General features: G+C 41.6%; 1 protein-coding gene across 6 annotated transcripts in view; it reads right to left on the minus strand.

Moving 5' to 3' along the window:
* Positions 1-21,996, minus strand: part of ssbp2b (single stranded DNA binding protein 2b) — a 321,784-nt gene that overhangs the window by 13,812 nt on the left and 285,976 nt on the right. For 4 of the 6 annotated variants that reach the window (XM_055633404.1, XM_055633401.1, XM_055633399.1 and 1 more), the window contains 5 exons: positions 16,273-16,343; positions 14,731-14,809; positions 10,644-10,672; positions 6,357-6,455; positions 4,532-6,147 (listed from right to left, as the gene is read on the minus strand). In XM_055633404.1, the coding sequence (XP_055489379.1) occupies positions 6,013-6,147; positions 6,357-6,455; positions 10,644-10,672; positions 14,731-14,809; positions 16,273-16,343 (413 nt within the window). In that variant the 3' untranslated portion in view covers positions 4,532-6,012. Of the gene's footprint in view, positions 1-4,531; positions 6,148-6,356; positions 6,456-10,643; positions 10,673-14,730; positions 14,810-16,272; positions 16,344-21,996 lie in introns of those variants that run through there. The other 2 variants (XM_055633400.1, XM_055633402.1) reach the window with 2 other exon arrangements.

Consider the following 21,996-nt stretch of genomic DNA (forward strand, 5'->3'; position numbering starts at 1 on the left):
AGACGGTGAAATGGTGAATTACAGACCAATTAGCCTTACATCGGTAGTGGGGAAGATGCTTGAGTCGATTATTAAAGATATAGCAGCACATTTGGAAAGTAGTGACAGGATCGGTCAAAGTCATCATGGAATTATGAAGGGGAAATCATGCTTGACTAATCTTCTGGAATTTTTTGAGGATGTAAAAAGTAGAATTGATAAGGGAGAGCCAGTGGATGTGGTATATCTGGACTTTCAAAAAGCCTTTGACAAGGTCCCACACAAGAGATTAGTGTGCAAAATTAGAGCACATGATATTGGGGGAGGGTATTGACATGGATAGAGAACTGGTTGGCAGACAGGAAGCAAAGAGTAGACATTAACAGATCCTTTTCAGAATGGCAGGCAGTGACCAGTGGGGTGCTGCAAGGCTTGGTGCTAGGACCTCAGTTATTTACAATATATACAATATTAACGATTTAGACGAGGGAATTAAATGTGGCATCACCAAGTTTTCGGATGGCACAAAACTGGGTGGCAGTATGAGCTGCGAGGAGGATTCTAAGAGGCTGCAGGGTGACTTGGATAGGTTGGGTGAGTGTGCAGATGCATGGCAGATGCAGTACAATGTGGATAAATGTGAGGTTATCCGCTTTGGTGGCAAGAACAGGAAGGCAGATTGTTATTTGAATAGTGTCAGATTAAGAAAAGAGGAGGTGCAATGAGACCTGGGTGTGCTTGTACATCAGTCACTGAAAGTAAGCATGCAGGTACAGCAGGTAGTGAAGAAAGCTGATGGCATGTTGGCCTTCATTGCGAGAGGGTTTGAGTTTAGGAGCAAGGAAGTCCTACTGCAGTTGTACAGGGCCCTGGTGAGACCGCACCTGGAGTATCATGTGCAATTTTGGTCTAATTTGAGGAAGGACATTATTGCTATTGATGGAGTGCAGCGTAGGTTCACCGGGTTAATTCCCAGGATGGAGGGATTGACATGATAAAAGAATAGGTCGACTGGACTTGTATTCACTGGAATTTAGACGGGTGAGAGGGTATCTTAGGGCTAAAGGAATCAAGGGATATGGGGAAAAAACAGGAACGGGGTACTGATTGTAGATGATCAGCCATGATCACATTGAATGGTGGTGCTGGCTCGAAGGCCCAAATTGCCTACACCTACACCTATTTTTCTATGTTTCTAAAGAGATTTATATCGCCACACAATCGATCTGTAAGATATGATTATATACCAACATGAGAAACTTCATTTGCATTGCAAAATGCAGCAGAATGATCACATTGAGGAGATCTGCGGCTACCATTATTTTGTGACCAAAGGGTTGATCTCAGCATCAGTTACTTGTTTGGTATATAAACTCATCTGACTGAAGATAATTACTGAACTAGCCTGGTGGTGATATGAGCTGCCTTTGATCTCTGTTATGCAGATATCATTAAAGCGCATACTGTAGCTTAGTTCTGTAACAATGAACCTTGGTTGCTTAAGAACCAATTCTAATCAGAATTGATAGGTAGATGAGCTGGTTTTATGAAAATGGTGCCGACAAGTTTGACAGATGCTACCAGTTTGATTCTGGTACTTGGAAACATAGAAAATAGGTGCAGGAGGAGGCCATTCGGCCCTTCGAGCCAGCACCACAAGGATTCCCCCAAACTGCTGACTCTTCTTTAATCATGATATGATGCATTGTAATGCTCACTAATTGTCCATGACCATGGGCCCCTTGAATCAAATGTTTTAGTGTTCCCCAAACTCCCATCACCCTCAGTACCCTAAGAACTCTTTTGTCATTTGCCTTTTTACCTTATCCTGTTCTGTTGAAATCTGCAAAAATGCTCTAATTCATTCTAGCTTTCCAGTGGCATTCGGAGAGATTCTTTGATTATCTTAATACATACATTTTTTGTTCAATAGCTTTTGCTGAGAAATTCATCCCCAGTCATGCTAAATGTGCTAGAGGATCTCACAAACATGTTGGAGAGAGTTTTGGAGGCTGCTGCTATTATAATTTGTGTTCACCATGACTGACCAGGCAGGTGCCCACAAAATGATTAACAGAAACAAGAAATAAAATGATACTGAAAAATTGAAAATGCTGAATTTTATGGATAATATGTGCAGGAGTAGGCCAGGAGTATAGGAGCAGGGAGGTTCTACTGCAGTTGTACAGGGTCTTGGTGAGATCATACCTGGAGTATTGTGTACAGTTTTGGTCTCCTAATCTGAGGAAAGACATTCTTGCCATAGACTCATAGAGGGAGTACAGAGAAGGTTCACCAGACTGATTCCTGGGATGTCAGGACTTTCATATGAAGAAAGACTGGATAGACTCGGTTTGTACTCGCTAGAATTCAGAAGATTAAGGGGGGATCTTATAGAAACTTACAAAATTCTTAAGGAGTTGGACAGGCTAGATGCAGGAAGATTGTTCCCAATGTTGGGGAAGTCCAGAACAAGGGGTCACAGTTTAAGGATAAGGGGAAAATCTTTTAGGACCGAGATGAGGAAAACTTTTTTCACACAGAGAGTGGTGAATCTCTGGAATTCTCTGCCGCAGAAGGTAGTTGAGGCCAGTTCATTGGCTATATTTAAGAGGGAGGTAGATGTGGCCCTTGTGGCTAAAGGGATCAGGGCATATGGAGAGAAGGCAGGAACAGGATACTGAGTTGGATGATCAGCCATGATCATGTTGAATGGCGGTGCAGGCTCAAAGGGCCGAATGGCCTACTCCTGCACCTATTTTCTATGTTTCTATGTTTCTATTCGGCCCTTTGAGCCAGCACCGCCATTCACTGTGATCATGGCTAATCATCCACAATCAGTTCCCCGTTCCTGCCTTCTCCCCAACACCCTGGATGTTTAATCTGAATAAAATGCATACATAATGGCATTACCAAGGAAGTAAAATATATATAAACACCGCCTCTGAACAAATTCATAACATCTATTTGCATTGCTTCTGTTTAGATTAATTTAATAATTTTATCAAAAACAATGTTTTCTCCATGAAGGTTATGTCATTTTTACAACAACAGATGGCATCATTTGGTCAATAGAGAAAGAAATACTGAGAAACCTTGAATTGTATAGCAGCAATGTTGCCAACATAACTAACTCCAAATATAAAACAGATGGGATCACCAAATACCACAGGAGCTATGAATTTAAGTAAGAAATATATTTTATTGAAGAAATATTGCACCCAAGCTGTATTTTTTAAACCGATAATTACAGGGCTTTTCAACACAGAGAGAACTAGAAATGTAATTTACGCTATCCATTTAAATGTGAGGGTATTGGAGATAGATTAGCTCAGGTTGCCCATCTTTCTCTCCAACTGAACACAAGACATTGTAATTCGCTCAGTTTATGTTGCACCATGTAAACCAAATATATTATCCAAGACCTAATTACAAATATGAAATACAGAGAACTGTTCCCTAGAGATCTATCAGACACCAAAATACCAACTTCATTCTTTGACCTTCATGTTTCTACATGAGTTTGCAACAAACCACAGATTATCTTATTATTTTCCCATCTCAGAACATCTAAGTAGTACAGAAAATTACCGTCTAATCTATATTCCTAAAAAGTAATTAACTTGTTTGTTGGTTCATTCTTAACTCAGGTGCTGAGTTTCTGTTCTTTTACTACACATTGCCTTCCCACCCATGTCATACCTCCACTCAGTCTTCTGTTCTGCCCTAAGATCAGGCTCCATTTTTAGGATCCTCCTTTTAAATAAAGTAATCCTGCCCTGGCAGCAGGTTCCCAGTTCAGAGAGTGATTGTGAATTTTAAACAATTACAGTTAAGGAGGATAATCTGCCTTGGCTGGGGTTGTTTCCTTTAGAACATAAAAGTCTGAAAGGGAATTTAATTCCGAGATACAAAATTATGAGGCCTAGGCAATATGAGCCAGGAGAAAGGTATTTTCTCAAGTACAGCGGTAAATAGCGAAAGAAGATTAAAACAACACTTTTAAGTTAAATTAATTGGGAGAAAGATCAGAGAGGTGACAAAACAAATCCGAAGTAGTGGTTGTCTAGAACTCACAATCAGAACAGTTTGTGAACGTACGTAGAACACTGATAACATTTAAAGATGTACCCGGACGAGTGCTTGAAGAGTCAAAATGTAAGAAGGCCATAGACCATAGGGGCGGCATGGTAGCGCAGCAGTAGAGTTGCTGTCTTACAGCACCAGAGACCTGGGTTCAATCCTGACTACTGGTGCTATCTGTACAGAGTTTGTACGTTCTCCCCGTGATCAGCATGGGTTTTCTCCGGGATCTTTCATTTCCTTCCACACTCCAAACACGGACAGATTTATAGGTTAATTGGCTTGGTATTATTGTAAATTGTCCCTAGTGTGTGTAGGATAGTGTAAGTGTGCGGAGATCGCTGGTCGGCATGGACTCAGTTTCCGCGCTGTATCTCTGAACTAAACTAAGAGCTAGGAACTGGGAATAAAGTAAATAGTTCCATGTTTGAATGGTATGGATACAATGACCATTCTTTTCTGAATGACCTTTTTTGAATCATTCTAGTTTATTGTCATATGCAGTATGGTGAGGTACAGGTACAATTGGAAATCTTGCTTGCAGCAGCATCACAGACACATACTCAGACAAACACACAAATACAAATTATACATGCATGATATACAAATTGCATGTAAAATTCTAGAAGACGGTGCAAAATAAAACGTATAGGTGCAAAAACACGATCAGAAAAAAAAATCCGTGCTCAGTCATGGGTGTACAAAGGTTGGAGCTGGGGTACAAGCTGGCTGTCATGTGCACCTGTGTATATGGTGATTGAGGAGGAGATGTTATTACCGATCTGCACTGATTGGGATCTGCTGATGAAACAGTGAAGAATTCAATTGCAAAGGCAGGTGCAGAGGCCAGTTCTTGCAGCTGGATGATGAAGTTGGACGGAATGATAGAATTGAATACCAAGCTGTGGCCATAAAGCATGGAAAGGCCATTTGGCCCAACTGGCCGACACGGACCAAGATGCCCCATCGAAGCTAATCCCAGGTACCCTCATTTGGCCTAAATCCCTCTAAACCTTTTCTATCATAGTCGATGAACAGCAGCCTGATGTATCTGTCCCTGCTTTCCGGAAGGCTCCAGTGCAGAATGGAAGGCTGGTGAGAGAACATCAGCTGTTGACCTGCTGTTACAACAGGCAGAATGAAGCTGATCAAAGATATTTCCGAGGCAAGAATTGATTTGTGCCATAACCAACCTGTCATTGGACTTCATTTTGGTGGATGTAAGTGCTAAGGGACAATAGAGGAGGTCATCCTGCTCTTCTTAGGCACCTGTATGATTCATGCCCTTTTGAGGCAGTGGGAAAGTCAAACTGTAGAAGCAAGAGTTTGAAGAGACCCTTAAATATTGCAGCCAGTTGGTCCATTTGGCCATTTGCGTAGTCTGGGTTGGATACGTTGCGTGGATTGACCCTCTTGATAGATGCTCTAACGTAAGCCTCAGACGGCGAGATCACAGAATTGTCAGGGCTGTGGGGCCCATTATGTGCATCATTGTTCTCCTGTTCAAAGCAAAACAACATTTAACACATCAGAAAGAAAAGCGTTGTTGGTTGTAATGTTACCCACTTCTGCCTTGTAGGAGGTGATGGCACGCATGCCCTGTCACGGATGAGCATCTGTCAGTTACTCCAGCCTAGCTTGCAATTGTCCTTTAGTAGCCTTCAGGAAGTCATGAAGTTCACGTTTGCTACTGGATTGCCATTTTTAAACACTACAGATCTAGTGTTCAGCAGATTGTGAATCTCCTGGTTCATCCAGGGTTTCTGGTTGTGGTCATTCTTGGAATGGTTTTGTCAATGTACACTCGTCCACATTTGTCTTTATGAAGTCAGTGACGACTGTGGCATATTCATTCAGGTCCACCGATGAATCCTTGAATGTGGCCCAGTCAACTGACTTGAAGCAATCCTGTAACCGCTCCTCCGCCTCCTCTTTGCAGTGCTGCATTTTTCAGTCTTTGTGTGTACGGTGGAAGAAGCAGCACATCCAGGTGGTCAGACTTTCCGAAGAATGAACGAGGGATGGAGCGGTTGGCGTTCCTGACAGTGGTACAGCAATGGTCGTAAATACAATTTCAAGATAAAGCTGAAGAAAGGAAAAGTGACTTTTTCCAAACATCTATGACTAGAAACAATGTATGAAAAATGGACACTTAAAATGACAAATAGGGAACCCAAAAGTTATTTACAGATTCATAAAAGTATTTCTCATGGCTCATACAAGTCGCCTTGTATTTATCCCAGGAATAATTTATGTGGAACATTATATAATAAATGATATAAAGGAACACTCACGCTGTCACTCTGAAAGGGATTCAGGAAGTTGCCACCCATTTCTCCATCGTCTCGTGGAGTACCAGGCGGATTACTCATACTTATGTTACTGGGAGAATTCTATGGACAGACACAGATAAATAAATAAATAACCATTATTCTTAATGGAATCTTTCATCTCCAAGATCACAAAGATCCTTGTTAATAAATTATTAGCAATAACTGTTAAACATATTGTACCCTTACTGTTCCCAGCCAAATTCCGAATGTTTGTATGGTTATAAAACATTTTCAATCATCAATTAAAGGTTGACCTGCCTGATGACCAGCCTCTGTATGAAGCAGCATCTGCTTTATTATAAGATTACATGTTCAACATTGTAGAACTCCTGGCCAGTAGGTGGAATTGCATTTTTTGGTTCATGTCGCTTTCCTGGAAGCATTGCGTGTTTTCTTCTAATGGTGTAAAGTTCCCGACTCTGGCCAATGCTTTGGTGACCTTTGTCTTCCGTCCTTTGCAGACATTCAAAATCAAATGAGCCACTAGCATTAGGAACGTGGCTAGAATATTTTGCTGAATAAAGCCCTCGTTTCCCCTTCTCTAGTCCTAGAGAGACTCATGACACTTTGGAAGTCAGAGCTACTTTGATTTCTACAGTTAACTTTTTGCTGTGTGAGGGAGGACCAGACCATGACGTTATCTCAGAGTACTTTCCATGATCAGCTGATGGTCTCTTTTGTAAGTAGAGTCTGTTCTGTTAGATATATCTACTCTATCTTCCTACAGCTATTTGGCTACTAAACACTACAACCTCAAATAAGTTCTGAACTACGTAGACTATTATTGTTATTATTGCACTATTATTGTTTTTTTGTGTGCATGTATATATATGATCTATAAATATATGTATTTGTGAGTATGTGTATATACACACACATTGAAATGTTTTCTCTCTCGTTTATTATATTGTTTACTGTGTACTATGTTTACATATTCTGTTGTGCTGCTGCAAGTAAGAATGTCATTGTTCTATCTGGGACATATGACAATAAAACACTCTTGACTCTCTTGATCAAAATCTGAAACATGGCTGACCTCACTGATTCCGGATCAGGTATTCTGCCCAACCGAGTCCTTCACTGTCCACCGTGCTGACAGAACAGAAGCATCTGGGAAATCCAAGGGTGGAGGAGTCTGCTTCATGACCAATAACAACTGGTGCAACCCTGGAAATACCAAGATGCTTTCCCGTTCTTGCTCGCCGGATCTGGAGCACCTGACGATCTCATGCCGCCCATTCTACCTTCCCCGGGAGTTCGGCTCAGTGATCGTCACAGCCGTCTACATTCCACCACAGGCGGACACCGACGTGGCACTATCGGCCCTACACGATGTACAATGTCGACATCAAAGCAAGTTCCCGGATACGGCTATGGTGGTGGCTGGAGATTTTAATAAATCAAATCTCAAGAAGGTCATGCCGAACTTCTACCAACACATCACGTGTGCCACCAGGGGGGAGAGAACTTTGGACCACTGCTACACACCGTTCAGGAAAGGCTACAAGGCCCTTTCACTCCCTCCCCTAGGAAAATCTGACCACGCTGCTATTTCCCTGTTGCCAGAGTATAAACAGAGGATAGTTCGGGAAGCGGTAGAGACGAGGGACGTAAAGCGGTGGTCCGACCAGTCAGAGGCCATGCTGCAAGATGCACTGAGTGATGTCGACTGGAATATGTTCGAAGCAAGTTCCAGTGACGTCAGTGAGTTCGCGGAAGCAGTCATGGACTTCATCGCAACAATAACCGACAACATCGTCCCCACGGTAAGGGTAAGCACCTTTCCGAACCAAAAACCCTGGGTAGACAGATCTGTTCGTGTGGCCTTGAATGCTCGTACAACTCGGGCTTGGCATCAGGAAACATGGACGTCTACAAGGCAGAGTCCTACCGACTGCAAAGGGCGGTGAAGGACGCAAAGAAAAGGTACAGAGACAAGATGGAGTTACAGATGGAGCAGCAGGACACCAGAAGCCTGTGGCAGGGGCTACGGATTGTAACCAACTACCGAAGCACCGCTCCCTCATCCGCATGTGCCGGCACCTCCCTAGCTGATGACCTGAACTCCTTTTACGCTCGTTTCGAGAGGGGCAACACCACTCCAGGTCTGCCGACTGGAGCATCTTGGGGCGAGCACTCAAGTCCTGTGCTACACAGCTAGCACCAGTGCTCACTACATTATTCAACCTCTCCCTGGACAAGTCCGTGGTCCCTGCCTGCTTCAAAAAATCCATCATTGTACCAGTACCAAAAAATGCCTCCCCAGCCTGTCTGAATGACTACCGTCCGGTGGCCCTTACCTCGGTAGTCATGAAATGCTTTGAGAGGCTGGTGAAGAATCACATCTGCGCCTTCCTCCCTCGGAACATGGACCCGTTGCAGTTCGCATACCGTCCGAACAGATCCACGGACGATGCGGTCTCCCAGGTTTTGCACACCGCTCTCTCCCATCTGGACAGCCAGAAGGGGGGCTACGTGAGGATGCTGTTCATAGACTACAGTTCAGCCTTCAACACGATAGTCCCCACCAGACTGGCCGGGAAGCTAATGGAATTGGGGCTCAACACCTCCCTGTGTGCCTGGGTCCTGGACTTTCTCACCGCCAGGCCCCAAGTAGTCAAGATGGGAGGGAATACATCGAAGTCCCTCACCCTGAGCACAGGATCGCCCCAGGGCTGCGTCCTCAGCCCCCTATTGTACTCCCTGTACACACATGACTGTGTGGCTAGGTTCAGCTCCAATTCAATAATTAAGTTTGCTGATGATTCAGATTCAGATTCAACTTTAATTGTCATTGTCAGTGTACAGTACAGAGACAACGAAATGCATTCGTTGTCTCTGTACTGTACACTGACAATGACAATTGACTGTGGTGGTGGACCTGATCTCAGACAACGACGAGAAGGCCTACCGGGAGGAGGTGGCTCGTCTAGCACTCTGGTGCCAGGATAACAGCCTCCTCTTGAACATCAAAAAAACGAAGGAGCTGATCATGGACTTTAGGAGGTCACATCATCCGAGGACGTACACTCCATTGAGGATAAATGGGGATCCTGTGGATAGGGTGAACTGTTTTAAATATCTGGGAGTCCACATCTCCGAGGATATGACATGGGCATCACACGCCTCAGCACTCGTGAGTAAGGCAAGGCAGCGCCTTTACCATCTCAGGCAATTGAGGAAATTCAGAGTGTCTCCGAGGATCCTCCAGTGCTTCTACGCAGCGGCGGTGGAAAGCATCTTGTCCGGAAATATTACCATCTGGTTTGGGAATTGCTCTGCCAAGGACAAGAAGACTCTGCAGAGAGTAGTGCGTTCGGCCGAACGCACTATGGGAACTTCACTTGCCCCCTTGCAGGAACTATACAACAGGAGGTGCAACACCAGAGCAAATAAAATCATGGGAGACCCCTTCCACCCCTGCAACAGACTGTTCCAGCTGCTACGGTCAGGCAAACGCCTCCGTTGACATGCGGTGAGAACGGAGAGGTTGAGAAGGAGTTTCTTCCCAGAGGTCATTTGGACTGTAAACGCCTATCTCACCAGGGACTAACTCTACTGAATGTTTTTCCTTCCATTATTTATTATGTAAAAGAATATGTGTGTTATGATTGTGTTTATAATTTGTTTGGTTGTTTGTCTTTTGCACAAAAGTCCACGAGCATTACCACTTTCATTTCACTGCACGTCTCGTATGTGTATGTGACAAATAAACTTGACTTGACTTGACTTGACTACAGCATGCCAGCTGGTCCTTTGCTCGTTAGTCCCCTTTTTCCGCTTGCGAAATTTTACTTTTCGGGCTTCTGTCTCTAATTATGTTCTTCTTCCTCCATAATAATATAAACCATGACTTCAGCCAATATAGAGTTGCTACAGGCAGTAATAAACTGGATGTGTGCCTGGCCATGTGACTGCAAGTAGCACTGTAAAGTGACTTTCCAAACAAATGCATGAAAATGAACCAAGTCTCTTCAATATACAATTCTGAGGCAAAGTTAATCAAATTAAACTCCTGGTTTAAATATTTAATATGCTATAACAATGGAACTGACTTCATGTTTTTCAACTGGGTCCATTACATCTATCTTTTGGAAACAAGGGGCAATTTTAAGAATTGATTCTGAGACAAAGTTAATCAAATTAGTGCCCTAAATAAGATCAAATTGCAACACAAGTTGTTATAGCAAGTAGATATTTTTTTCATCAAAGGCTAAAAATAATACACCTATTAAAAATAATGCTTACTTTGGAAATGCCGTCCATATCTCCTGAGCCTGGAATTAAAAGAAAGACATTCTAATTAGTTTTTGTTCATCTGTCTGAGCTCTATTATTCCCCCAACACCCCTCAATGGGGTTTTGCAAATTGTCAGGCATGTAAAAGTGTCAGCTACACAGTACATGCTGAGGTGATTCATCAAGATACAACTTTACATTATTATTACATCCATTGTTTCAAGGCCACTACTTCATCAATTCAGGCCAAATAAATATGGCATACTAAATTAAAGCTGATTTAATTTCAAATTCAAATTACAATAGTTCAGCAACCATAGGAATATCTTCACATGGAGTGACAGCATTAACATTTCAGTCCCCATTTTACCTATGGAAGCCATCTTCCTCATTACATATTACCTACAACACCCATACGAATGGAAACAGAATATTCATACATTTAATAAATAATTTCTGCTGTCAAATACCCACTGATCTCTTTTCCCCATCATGTCATTCATCTCTTTCCACCATCTTTCATTACTAACTCTCATTCTTACGAAATGCCATTTGCCAAAGTCGAACTCCCATAATACAAAATGAGAGGGCAAATTGCAATTACAATACAAAAGAAAGGGTAGTAACAAATGAATTACAGATGTATCATGGATTATTCACTGGTTTTGGGCAACTGTGACATATTTCACTGGTTCGCAAAGGGAGTTGATAATCATTAATTCATTAAATGGAACAAGTTGGTGGTGAAGACGAGACTACTTTTACTCAAGTGTCATGTTGGCCTTTATAACAAGAGGAGTCGAGTATAGGAGCAAAGAGGTCCTTCTGTAGTTGTACAGAGCCCTAGTGAGACCACACCTGGAGTATTGTGTGCAGTTTTGGTCCCCTAATTTGAGGAAGGACATTCTTGCTATTGAGGGAGCGTAGAGTAGGTTTACAAGGTCAATTCCCGGGATGGCGGGACTGTCATATGCTGAGAGAATGGAGCAGCTGGGCTTGTACACTCTGGAGTTTAGAAGGATGAGAGGGGATCTCATTGGAACATATAAGATTGTTAAGGGCTTGGACACGCTAGAGGCAAGAAACATGTTCCCGATGTTGGGGGAGTCCAGAACCAGGGGCCACAGTTTAAGAATAAGGAGTAAGCCATTTAGAACAGAGACGAGGAAACACTTTTTCTCACAGAGAATGGCGAGTCTGTGGAATTCTCTGCCTCAGGTGGAGGCAGTTTCTCTGGATGCTTTCAAGAGAGAGCTCTTAAAATAGCGGAGTCAGGGGATATGGGGAGAAGGCAGGAACGGGGTACTGATTGGGGATGGCGGTGCTGGCTCGAAGGGCCGAATGGCCTGCTCCTGCATCTATTGTCTATTGTAATCACATCAGACAGATCCACCAATCCACTGACATATTTTTAATATTTTGACCTCCAATTTATCACCTAATGCTGGCCCCTAATGCACTTCCTCCACTGGCTTTCAAGACTCTCTTTTTACATCAGACTTTTTACGCCACTTTTACTTCAGTACAGCTGTAATCAATAGAACTAACGTAATAAGTTGAAGTAAGATGATGCAACTCGTCCTGTCAAGGAATTTCTCGACATGGAACATCCAATTTCTAGTTTCCCTGCTGTTAAAGTACATGCTCAGAAATTGAATTTCATTCTTATTTAGAAACTAAATGGGTGTTGCATTTAGCACAATTTACCAATTAGGAATTGTGGGGTAAAAATGGTAAAAATTGGAACCATCCTACAAGTCCAGTGGTTTTCACCTTCTGTTGTGAATTAAAATCTGACCAGAACAGTTCCCAATAGCAACTTAGATCACAGCTGCCATGTTTTTATGGTTGAGATCATGGGGAACAGGTCACAGCCTTAAATAACTCTCTCCCTGACAGCAACATTACAGCAGCATAAAGGCTGCCAGAGAGGTAAGGGAAAACTTGTCTTCAGTAATGAGGCCACATTACTGCCTCACTCTCTAAACCCCACTGGGGATTTGTCATCACAGATCGATTCCCATTTCTGCAAATGACCTCATATCTGTAATAAACTCTGTGAGAGCCAGTAGTAATGCAGTGTAATGAAAACTCAAGCAGCCACATTCAGATAGAAACACTTCAATGACACAGTCGGGATCCTTTAATTCACATTTCCAAGTCGATCTGCTATGGGATTTGCTCCTCGTTTACTACGAGTTATAAAAGGTTAAAGATTTCACATTACTGCACGAATTTCCGTCACTAATACTTAGATATGCACATTGTTGATGTCATCCCTGATGCAGAAAACATTAGATGATGACTGAAAAAATTAAGCCACTTTAAGATAACTAGCAATTTATATGTGTCCAGTTTAATTACTGAATGGATGGGACTTTTCTCTGTGTTGCACACACTTTTATATGTGATTTGAGCATGAAAAGCAGGCAAAACTGGATCTAAACTCAATTGGCAACACTATTTATTTCTATAAGCTGTGAGGTTAGAGCATAGTGTCAAAGATTCCAGAATGTAATATTCTGTTTTTCTGACACTGGTAGTCCACATTAATTATTTTAACCTCTTTATTGAACATATAATAAAACAGATTGAAATGGCATAAATACTATGCCCTCCGTTTATAATATTACTGCTGGCATTCCAAGAAGGATATTGCATTGCTAATCTTTAATTACTTTGGTTTTGGAACACATGTCAAATGGTCGCAAAAAACATAAAAGCATATTCTAAAAGAAGTAAAATGAAAAGCAGTGATGCAATGAAGACAAAACTGAGAAAAGGCATATCTACAACCAAAGTAGGGAGGTAGAAAAGTGAAGAAAGAGGGAGATAGCGAGAGACGGAAAGCTGAGTAACGGAGAGGGCGAGGGACAGAGAGGGATTGAGAGGGACTTAAGGCAAGAATGAAAATATTGGAAAAAAAATGAGTTGTAGATTTTTCTTATTTAACTTTGTCACGAGGAGGAATGTTAGAATGGGGGGGTTCAAGGTGATTAAACATGGAGAAAAGGAACAGAGCAAAGATTCAGTTTTATTCGCCAGGGTTCTTTTTAATCCGACACGCAATCAATGACAATGTTCTGCAATTGGGGTTTTGAAATGATTCATGGTCTGGACACTGCTGAGGATTCTAAATATTAGTCCTTGACATACGTTCAACTACAGACCCCATGCAAGCAACAAAAAAGCGTAAGGCAAAAGGAGAGCTGTTTTGGTGAAGGTCGAATTCAAAATGAATAACATGTCACAATTGGAAAAAAGCAGAGCCATGGCAGAAGAGCAGGAAAATTTGTAAATACAAAGTAGATTTTTCAACTTTGTCACGAGGAGGAGTTAGAATGGGGGGGGTTCAACACAAAGATTATTTGTTCACCAATACAACAATGGGTTTTGAAATGATTCATGGTTGGACACTGCTGGGGATTCTAAATATTAGTCCTTGACATACGTTCAACTACAGACCCCATGCAAGCAACAAAAAAGCGTAAGGCAAAAGGAGAGCTGTTTTGGTGAAGGTCGAATTCAAAATGAATAACATGTCACAATTGGAAAAAAGCAGAGCCATGGCAGAGAGCAGGAACACTAATTATTTGTTCACCAATACAATGTTTCTCACTACAACAGTTACAAGCCCAAGATCTTCCAAGAGACAAAACCTCTACAGTTTTACTTTCGGTAATCTTTTCCTCACCATAAACAAATCATTATTACATTTGCCGAAGTGTCTGGAGAGACAAATTAGTATAGATGAGGATCTCTGTAAATGTTGAAATTGAGCAGTTTCCTTCATTCTTTCTCTTGCTCTATTTGCACGCTCACAGTAAACAAAACCCATCAAGGGGCAGGTTGGTACCATGACTTTAAGAAACGTTACCCACCTGAGAGCTGATTATAATTAGTAAGCAGCTGCCGTAAGTTAGTGCATAATGTCAACACTGAGTGAGAAGTGCCAACTTCAGGCTGTGGGGGCTGGAATCAAACCCCCACATGTATTGTAGTATACACAACAGGACATTTCTGAAGTGCATTGGAGAAATATAGCAGAATAAATAAAATGGCATGAAGAGTATTATGTTCTATTATTTTCTTGTTACCTAATGATCCATTCATGTGATGTGGTTCCATTCCTCCCATAGCACCGATTGGGCCATCTGAGCCAGGGCCCATAGGAAACTGCAAATTTAAAACAAAAACTAAATGTTACTGCAAATGGGGCTTTCCACATTTGCAGAATATATTTACATATCGGTAAACTGGTAACATCCTCATTAGTTGTACTGAAAGAAATGTAGTTCACACGGTCTAGGAGCAGAATTAGGCCATTCGGCCCCTCACGTCTACTCTGCCATTCAACCAAGGCTGATCTTTCTTTTCCTCTTGCCTTCTCCCCATAATCCCTGACAATTTTGTTTCAAAGTTTGTTTGGCACACTGATCTGCACTGGCTAATGAATGAAGCAGGCACATGGACATTTCAGATTCATACCCAATCTTATTGAGACAGCACTAACATTTTCATTTCAGTCCCCATTTTACCTATGGAAGCTACCTTCCTCTTCATACTCTACAACATTCACACCACAGGATACTGAACACACACATTCGATAAATAATTTCTGCTGTCAAATACGCACTGATCTCTATTCATCATTCACCTCTTTCCTTCATTACCAACTCTCATCCCTAAGAATTGCTTATGGATTTGCAAAAGTCGTACTTCCATAATAAAAATGTGAGGGGAAAGCACAATTACAATACAAAACAGTGCAGTAACAAATGAACCACTGATGTATCATGAATTGCTCACTGGTTATGGGCTTCTGTGGACTCATATTTCTCTAATCCACAAATGGTCGTTAGAGAATCAACCATTAATTCATTAAATGGTGGAATAAGTGAAGAAGGCTTCATTTTGTTCAAGGGCAATGACACCCACAGATGCACTGTAACACATTTTGAATGCTTTGTCCTCTACTTTATTTCCTAATGCTTCTTCCTAAAACACTTCCCCCACTGCCTTTCAAGATGGTCTTTCTAAGCCAGACTGTTTACTTCAGCACAGCTGTAATCAATAAAAGCACTAATGTAATAAGTTGAATTAAAATGCTGCTACTCTTGCTGTCCAGAATTTTCTCCATGTAACAGTTACCTGCAGTTGAAGTACCTGCCTAGAAATTGAATTTTATTCTTGTTTAGAATCTAAATTGGTGTTGCATTTAGCACTAATGCCCACTAAGGAACAGTTCAGAAAATGGTAAAATTGGGAAAATCCATCTTTAAAACACAGGTCTGGTGGTTTTAATCATGAATGTTGAATTAAAGCCTGACCAGAACAGTTCCCAATAACAACTGAGTTCACAGCTGCCTTGTCTTTTCATTGCCTAGACTTAACATCGTGACTGGAACGATTTGAATTTGCACTTGGTATAGTGTATCAGTAAAGGCATGTTATCAGCATTTGTGATCTGGCAGGTGCTATAACAATATGAAGTAGAATAAAACAATTTTACACATCAAGGTGAAAAATGCCTTTTCCATTTTAACGCATCTTGAGTACATTCACATTTTAGAGATTTTGTTATGTGGTGAAGAAGTATATACTTTTTAATTGAAAAAGTTCACGCTTCATCTACTTACGTTAGACCTGGTAGCCCCAGGTGGAACGGCATTCATCATAGTATACATATTATCACTGGAGTTGGTTGAATCTGAAAAACCCAGAAATATAATAACTTAAAAACAGTTTCAAGGATATTGGAGAATGTTTATGTTGGTGGTATAGGAAGTTAGTGTCTCTGATTCAAAGTAACAATGAAAACCCATCATTTGGAATGAGCACAATGGTCCTGATTCCAAATACATCTTTTCTACTTTGTAGGGAGTCACTACAATATGGAAATTTCATATTTTCAAACATGAAAATGAACCCCAGGAGAATATTGGATAAGATCCAGTAGCTGAATGTACAAGATTAAGTGTTTACATCTGATCTCAGTCAGAAGCTGTGTCATATTGTGTCCAATCTTGGTATCATATTAAACTTCAAGATAAGCCTCAGAGCGCATAACACACCATCAGTGAGAATCTATATTCACCTCCATAGAATAATTCGACCCCCATGCCAGGATTTGAGTATAGGAGCAGGGAGGTTCTACTGCAGCTGTACAGGGTCTTGGTGAGACCACACCTGGAGTAATGCGTACAGTTTTGGTCTCCTAATCTGAGGAAAGACATTCTTGCCATAGAGGGAGTGCAGAGAAGGTTCACCAGACTGATTCCTGGAATGTCAGGACTTTCTTATGAAGAAAGACTGGATAGACTCGGCTTGTACTCGCTAGAATTTAGACGATTGAGGGGGGATCTTATAGAAACTTACAAAATTCTTAAGGGCAGGTTGGACAGGCTAGATGCAGGAAGATTATTCCCGATGTTGGGGAGGTCCAGAACAAGGCCTTCAATTTAGTTATTTTACCTATTATTAAATTACTTTGACACAATTAAACTACATTTTTAAATGAGCGACAGAAAGGCATGCCTCAAGGTCAATTGGTTCAGTTTATGAATTAATGTAAATACAAAACAGTAATTATGGAGCAGATTTGCATAATCTAAATATATATCAGTACTAACCTATCATTTAATTTTTGTACAGCATTTCAAATTCTTTGTGCATTCAATATTTCTTATTATAATGCATGCACAGCAGAGATAGTTGAAACACAAATACCCAGGATATAAAGAGGCTAAGCCTGTAATATTCCAATAAATGAAGGCTGGCTGCTTCTGTATGGTAGAACAAGAAAACACAAGAGTCCCTTATACAGTGGAATGAGAAAGCTGTTAGAAAATATAAAAACTGGGAAAGGTAAAACACTGCAGAAATCATAACAATAATTTGCGATTAAAAATATTTTGGATGAAAGTGAACATAGATGTTGTTCCCTACACAGATTTGGGTCAGGTGCACTTTTCATCACTGAATCGTGGAAGAACTTGTATCACTTGCCAAGTCTCCCAATTAATAAATGAACTTTTCCTTGGTGAAGATAGAATATTCCAGAGGGCAGATGTGCATCTCCAACAAAGCCCTTTGGTCAAGGATTTTTTGCAGATCCCAATTTTGGCTGAGGAAAAGGAGTGGGGTGCAGGTATAATTGACATGAGCGTCAGCAACTGGAACACCCATGGGGTCTGGGTTATGGATTGATTGATTCTATAAAACATATATAAAACTAAATAGGGGTAAATGGAATGGAAAATCAGGCAAATTAACATTGCTATTGTTTGCATGGGAGACAGGTTGCACAAACTTATAGAAACATAGAACATAGAATAATAGGTGCCATTCGGCCCTTTGAGCCAGCACCGCCATTCAATATGATCATGGCAGATCATCTAAAGTCAGTGCCCCATTCCTGCTTTTTCCCCATATCCCTTGATTCCTTTAGCCCTGAAAGCTAAATCTAACTCTTTTGAAAACATCCAGTGAATTGGCCTCCACTGCCTTCTGTGGCAGAGAATTCCACAGAGCCACAACTCTCTGGGTGAAGAAGTTTTTCTCATCTCAGTCGTAAATAGCCTACCCCTTATTCTTAAACTGTGACCACTGGTTCTGGACACCCCCAACATCGGGAACATGTTTCCTGCATCTAGCCTGCCCAATCCTTTAAGAATTTTATATTTCTATAAGATCCCCTCTCATCTTTCTAAATTCCAGTGAATACAAGCCCAGTCGACCCATTCTTTCACCATATGTCCCACCATCCCAGGAATTAACCAGGTGAACCTACACTGCACTCCCTCAATAACAATAATATCCTTCCTCAAATTAGGAGACCATAATTGCACACAGTACTCCAAGTGCGGTCTCACTACAACTACAGTAGGACCTCCTTGCTCCTAAACTCAAATCCTCTCGCAATGAAGGCCAACATGCCATTAGCTTTCTTCACTGCCTGCTGGTACCTGCATGCTTACTTTCAGTGACTGATGTACAAGCACACCCAGGTCTCTATGCTCCTCCCCTTTTCCTAATGTATCCATATTGTACTGCATCTGCCCCCTCACCCAACATATCCAAGTCACCCTGCAGCCTCATAGTATCCTCATCGCAGCTCATACTGCCACCCAGCTTTGTGTCATCTGCAAACTTAGGCGATGTCACATTTAATTCCCTCATCTAAATCGTTAATATATATTGTAAATAACTGGGGTCCCAGCACCGAGCCTTGTGGCATCCCACTAGTCACTGCCTTTCATTCTGAAAAGGACCTGTTAATTCCTACTCTTTGCTTCCTGTCTGCCAACCAGTTCTCCATCCATGTCAATACCCTACCACCAATACCATGTGCTCTAATTTGGCACACTAATCTCTTGTGTGGGACCTTGTCAAAGGCTTTTTGAAAGTCCAGATACACCACATCCATTGGCTCTCCCTTATCAATTCTACATGTTACATCCTCAAAAAATGCCAGCAGATTAGTCAAGCATGATTTCCCCTTCATAAATCCATGCTGATTATGACCGATCCTGTCACTGCTTTCCAAATGCGCTGCTATAACATGGACTCAAGCATTTTCCCCGTTACTGATGTAAGACTAACTGGTCTATAATTCTGTTTTTTCACTCCCTCCTTTCTTAAAAGGTGTAGTTACATTGGCTAACCTCCACTCCACAGGAACTGATCCAGAGTCGAGAGAACGTTGGAAAATGATCACCAATGCATCCACGATTTCTAGGGCCACCTCCTTGAGTACTCTGGGATACAGACAATCAGGCCCTGGGGATTTATCTGTCTTCAGTCCCAACAGTTTGCCTAATGCCATTTCGTGACTAATGTGGATTCCCTTCAGTTCCTCCCTCCCACTAGATCCTCGGTCCCCAATCTCTGGGATATTGTGTGTATCTTCTTTAGTGAAGACAGAACCATAAGTATTCATTTAACTTATTAGTAGCAATGATATGAACACAGTTTATGTTATTTCAGAGGTTTTATTAACTAGAAGGAGATGGGTAAGTGAATATTAAATCATCCTTTGTGCTATTGGATGCTATATATTTTGATTGTTCTGCAATGTTCAGTAATGTTTTCTTTCCTCTTTGATTTAGTTTAGTCCTATAATGAAAAATGGTGCCAATTCTACCAGGCAATTATACCCTGTACTAATCTAATTTTTAGCTTGGTAATCCATACAAATCGTTGTCGCATACAGTGCCCTCCATAATGTTTGGGACAAAGACCCATCATTGTTTATTTGCCTCTGTATTCCACAATTTGACACTGGTAATAGCAAAAATCACATGTGGTTAAAGTGCACATTGTCAGATTTTAATAAAGGCCATTTTTATACATTTTGGTTTCACCATGTAGAAATTACAGCTGTGTTTATACATAGTCCCCCCATTTCAGGGCACCATAATGTTTGGGACACGTGGATTCACAGGTGTTTTTAATTGCTCAAGTGTGTTAAATTGCCTCTTTAATGCAGGTATAAGAGAGCTGTCAGCACCTAGTCTTTCCTCCAGTCACCTTTGGAAACTTTTATTGCTGTTTATCAACGAGGATCAAAGTTGTGCCAATGAAAGTCAAACAAACCATTATGAGACTGAGAAACAAGAATAAAACTGTAAGAGACATCAACCAAACCTCAGGCTTACCAAAATCAACCGTTTGGGACATCATTAAGAAGAAAGAGAGCACTGGTGAGCTTACTAATCACAAAGGGACTGGCAGGCCAAGGAAGACCTCCACAGCTGATGACAGAAGAATTCTCTCTATAATAAAGGAAATCCCCAAACACCTGTCCGACAGATCAGAAACACTCTTCAGGATTCAGGTGTGTTCAAGTTCCAGTGAGTTTATTGTCATGTGTCCCTGTATAGCACAACAAAATTCTTGCTTTGCTTAAGCACACAGAAAAAAAATAGTAGGCATTTACTACAAAACAGATAAATGTGTCCATATACCATGACATAAATATATACACACATGAATAAATAAACAGGTAAAGTGCAAATAACAGAAAGTGGTTATTAATAATCAGAGTTTTGTCCGAGCCAGGTTTAATAACCTGATGGCTGTGAGGAAGTAGCTATTCCTGAACCTGGTTGTTGCAGTCTTCAGGCTCCTGTACCTTCTAACCTGAAGGTAGCAGGGAGGAGTGTGTGGCCAGGATGGTGTGGGTCTTTGATGATACTGCCAGCCTTTTTGAGGCAGCGACTGCGATAAATCCCCTCGATGGAAGGAAGGTCAGAGCCGATGATGGACTGGGCAGTGTTTACTACTTTTTGTAGTCTTTTCCTCTCCAGGATGCTCAAATTGCTGAACCAAGCCACGATGCAACCGGTCAGCATGCTCTCTACTGTGCACCTGTAGAAGTTAGAGAGAGTCTTCCTTGACAAACCGACTCTCTGTAATCTTCTCAGGAAGTAGAGGCGCTGATGAGCTTTCTTGATAATTGCATTAGTGTTCTCGGACCAGGAAAGATCTTCAGAGATGTGCACGCCCAGGAATTTGAAGCTCTTGACCCTTTCAACCATCGACCTGTTGATATAAATGGGGCTGTGGGTCCCCCTCCTGCTCCTTCCAAAGTCCACAATCAGTTCCTTGGTTTTGCTGGTGTTGAGGGCCAGGTTATTGCGCTGGCACCATATGGACAGTTGCTCGATCTCTCTTCTATAATCTGACTCATCCCCATCAGTGATACGCCCCACAACAGTGGTGTCGTCAGCGAACTTGATGATGGAGTTCGCACTATGATTGGCTACGCAGTCATGGGTATAGAGTGAGTACAGCAGGGGGCTGAGCACACAGCCCCCTGCTGCGGTGTGGATTTGTCAATGACCACTGTCCGCAGAAGACTTCATGAACAGAAATACAGAGGCTACACTGCAAGATGCAAACCACTGGTTAGCCTCAAAAATAGGATGTCCACGTTACAGTTTGCCAAGAAGTACTTAAAAGAGCAACCACAGTTCTGGAAAAAGGTCTTGTGGACAGATGAGACAAAGATTAATATATCAGAGTGATGGCAAGAACAAAGTATGGAGGAGAGAAGGAACTGCCCAAGATCCAAAGCAGGTGAAACATGGTGGTGGGGATGTTATGCCCTGGGCATGTATGGCTGCTGCAGGTACTGGCTCACTTATCTTCATTGATGATACAACTGCTGATGGTAGTAGCAGAATGAATTCTGAAGTGTATAGACACATCCTATCTGCTCAAGTTCAAACAAATGCCTCAAAACTCATTGGCTGGAGGTTCATTCTACAGCAAAACAATGATCCCAAACATACTGCTAAAGCAACAAAGGAGTTTTTCAAAGCTAAAAAATGGTAAATTCCTGAGTGGCCAAGTCAATG

The sequence above is a fragment of the Leucoraja erinacea genome, chromosome 3 (assembly GCF_028641065.1).
Source record: "Leucoraja erinacea ecotype New England chromosome 3, Leri_hhj_1, whole genome shotgun sequence".
Taxonomy (NCBI): domain Eukaryota; kingdom Metazoa; phylum Chordata; class Chondrichthyes; order Rajiformes; family Rajidae; genus Leucoraja; species Leucoraja erinaceus.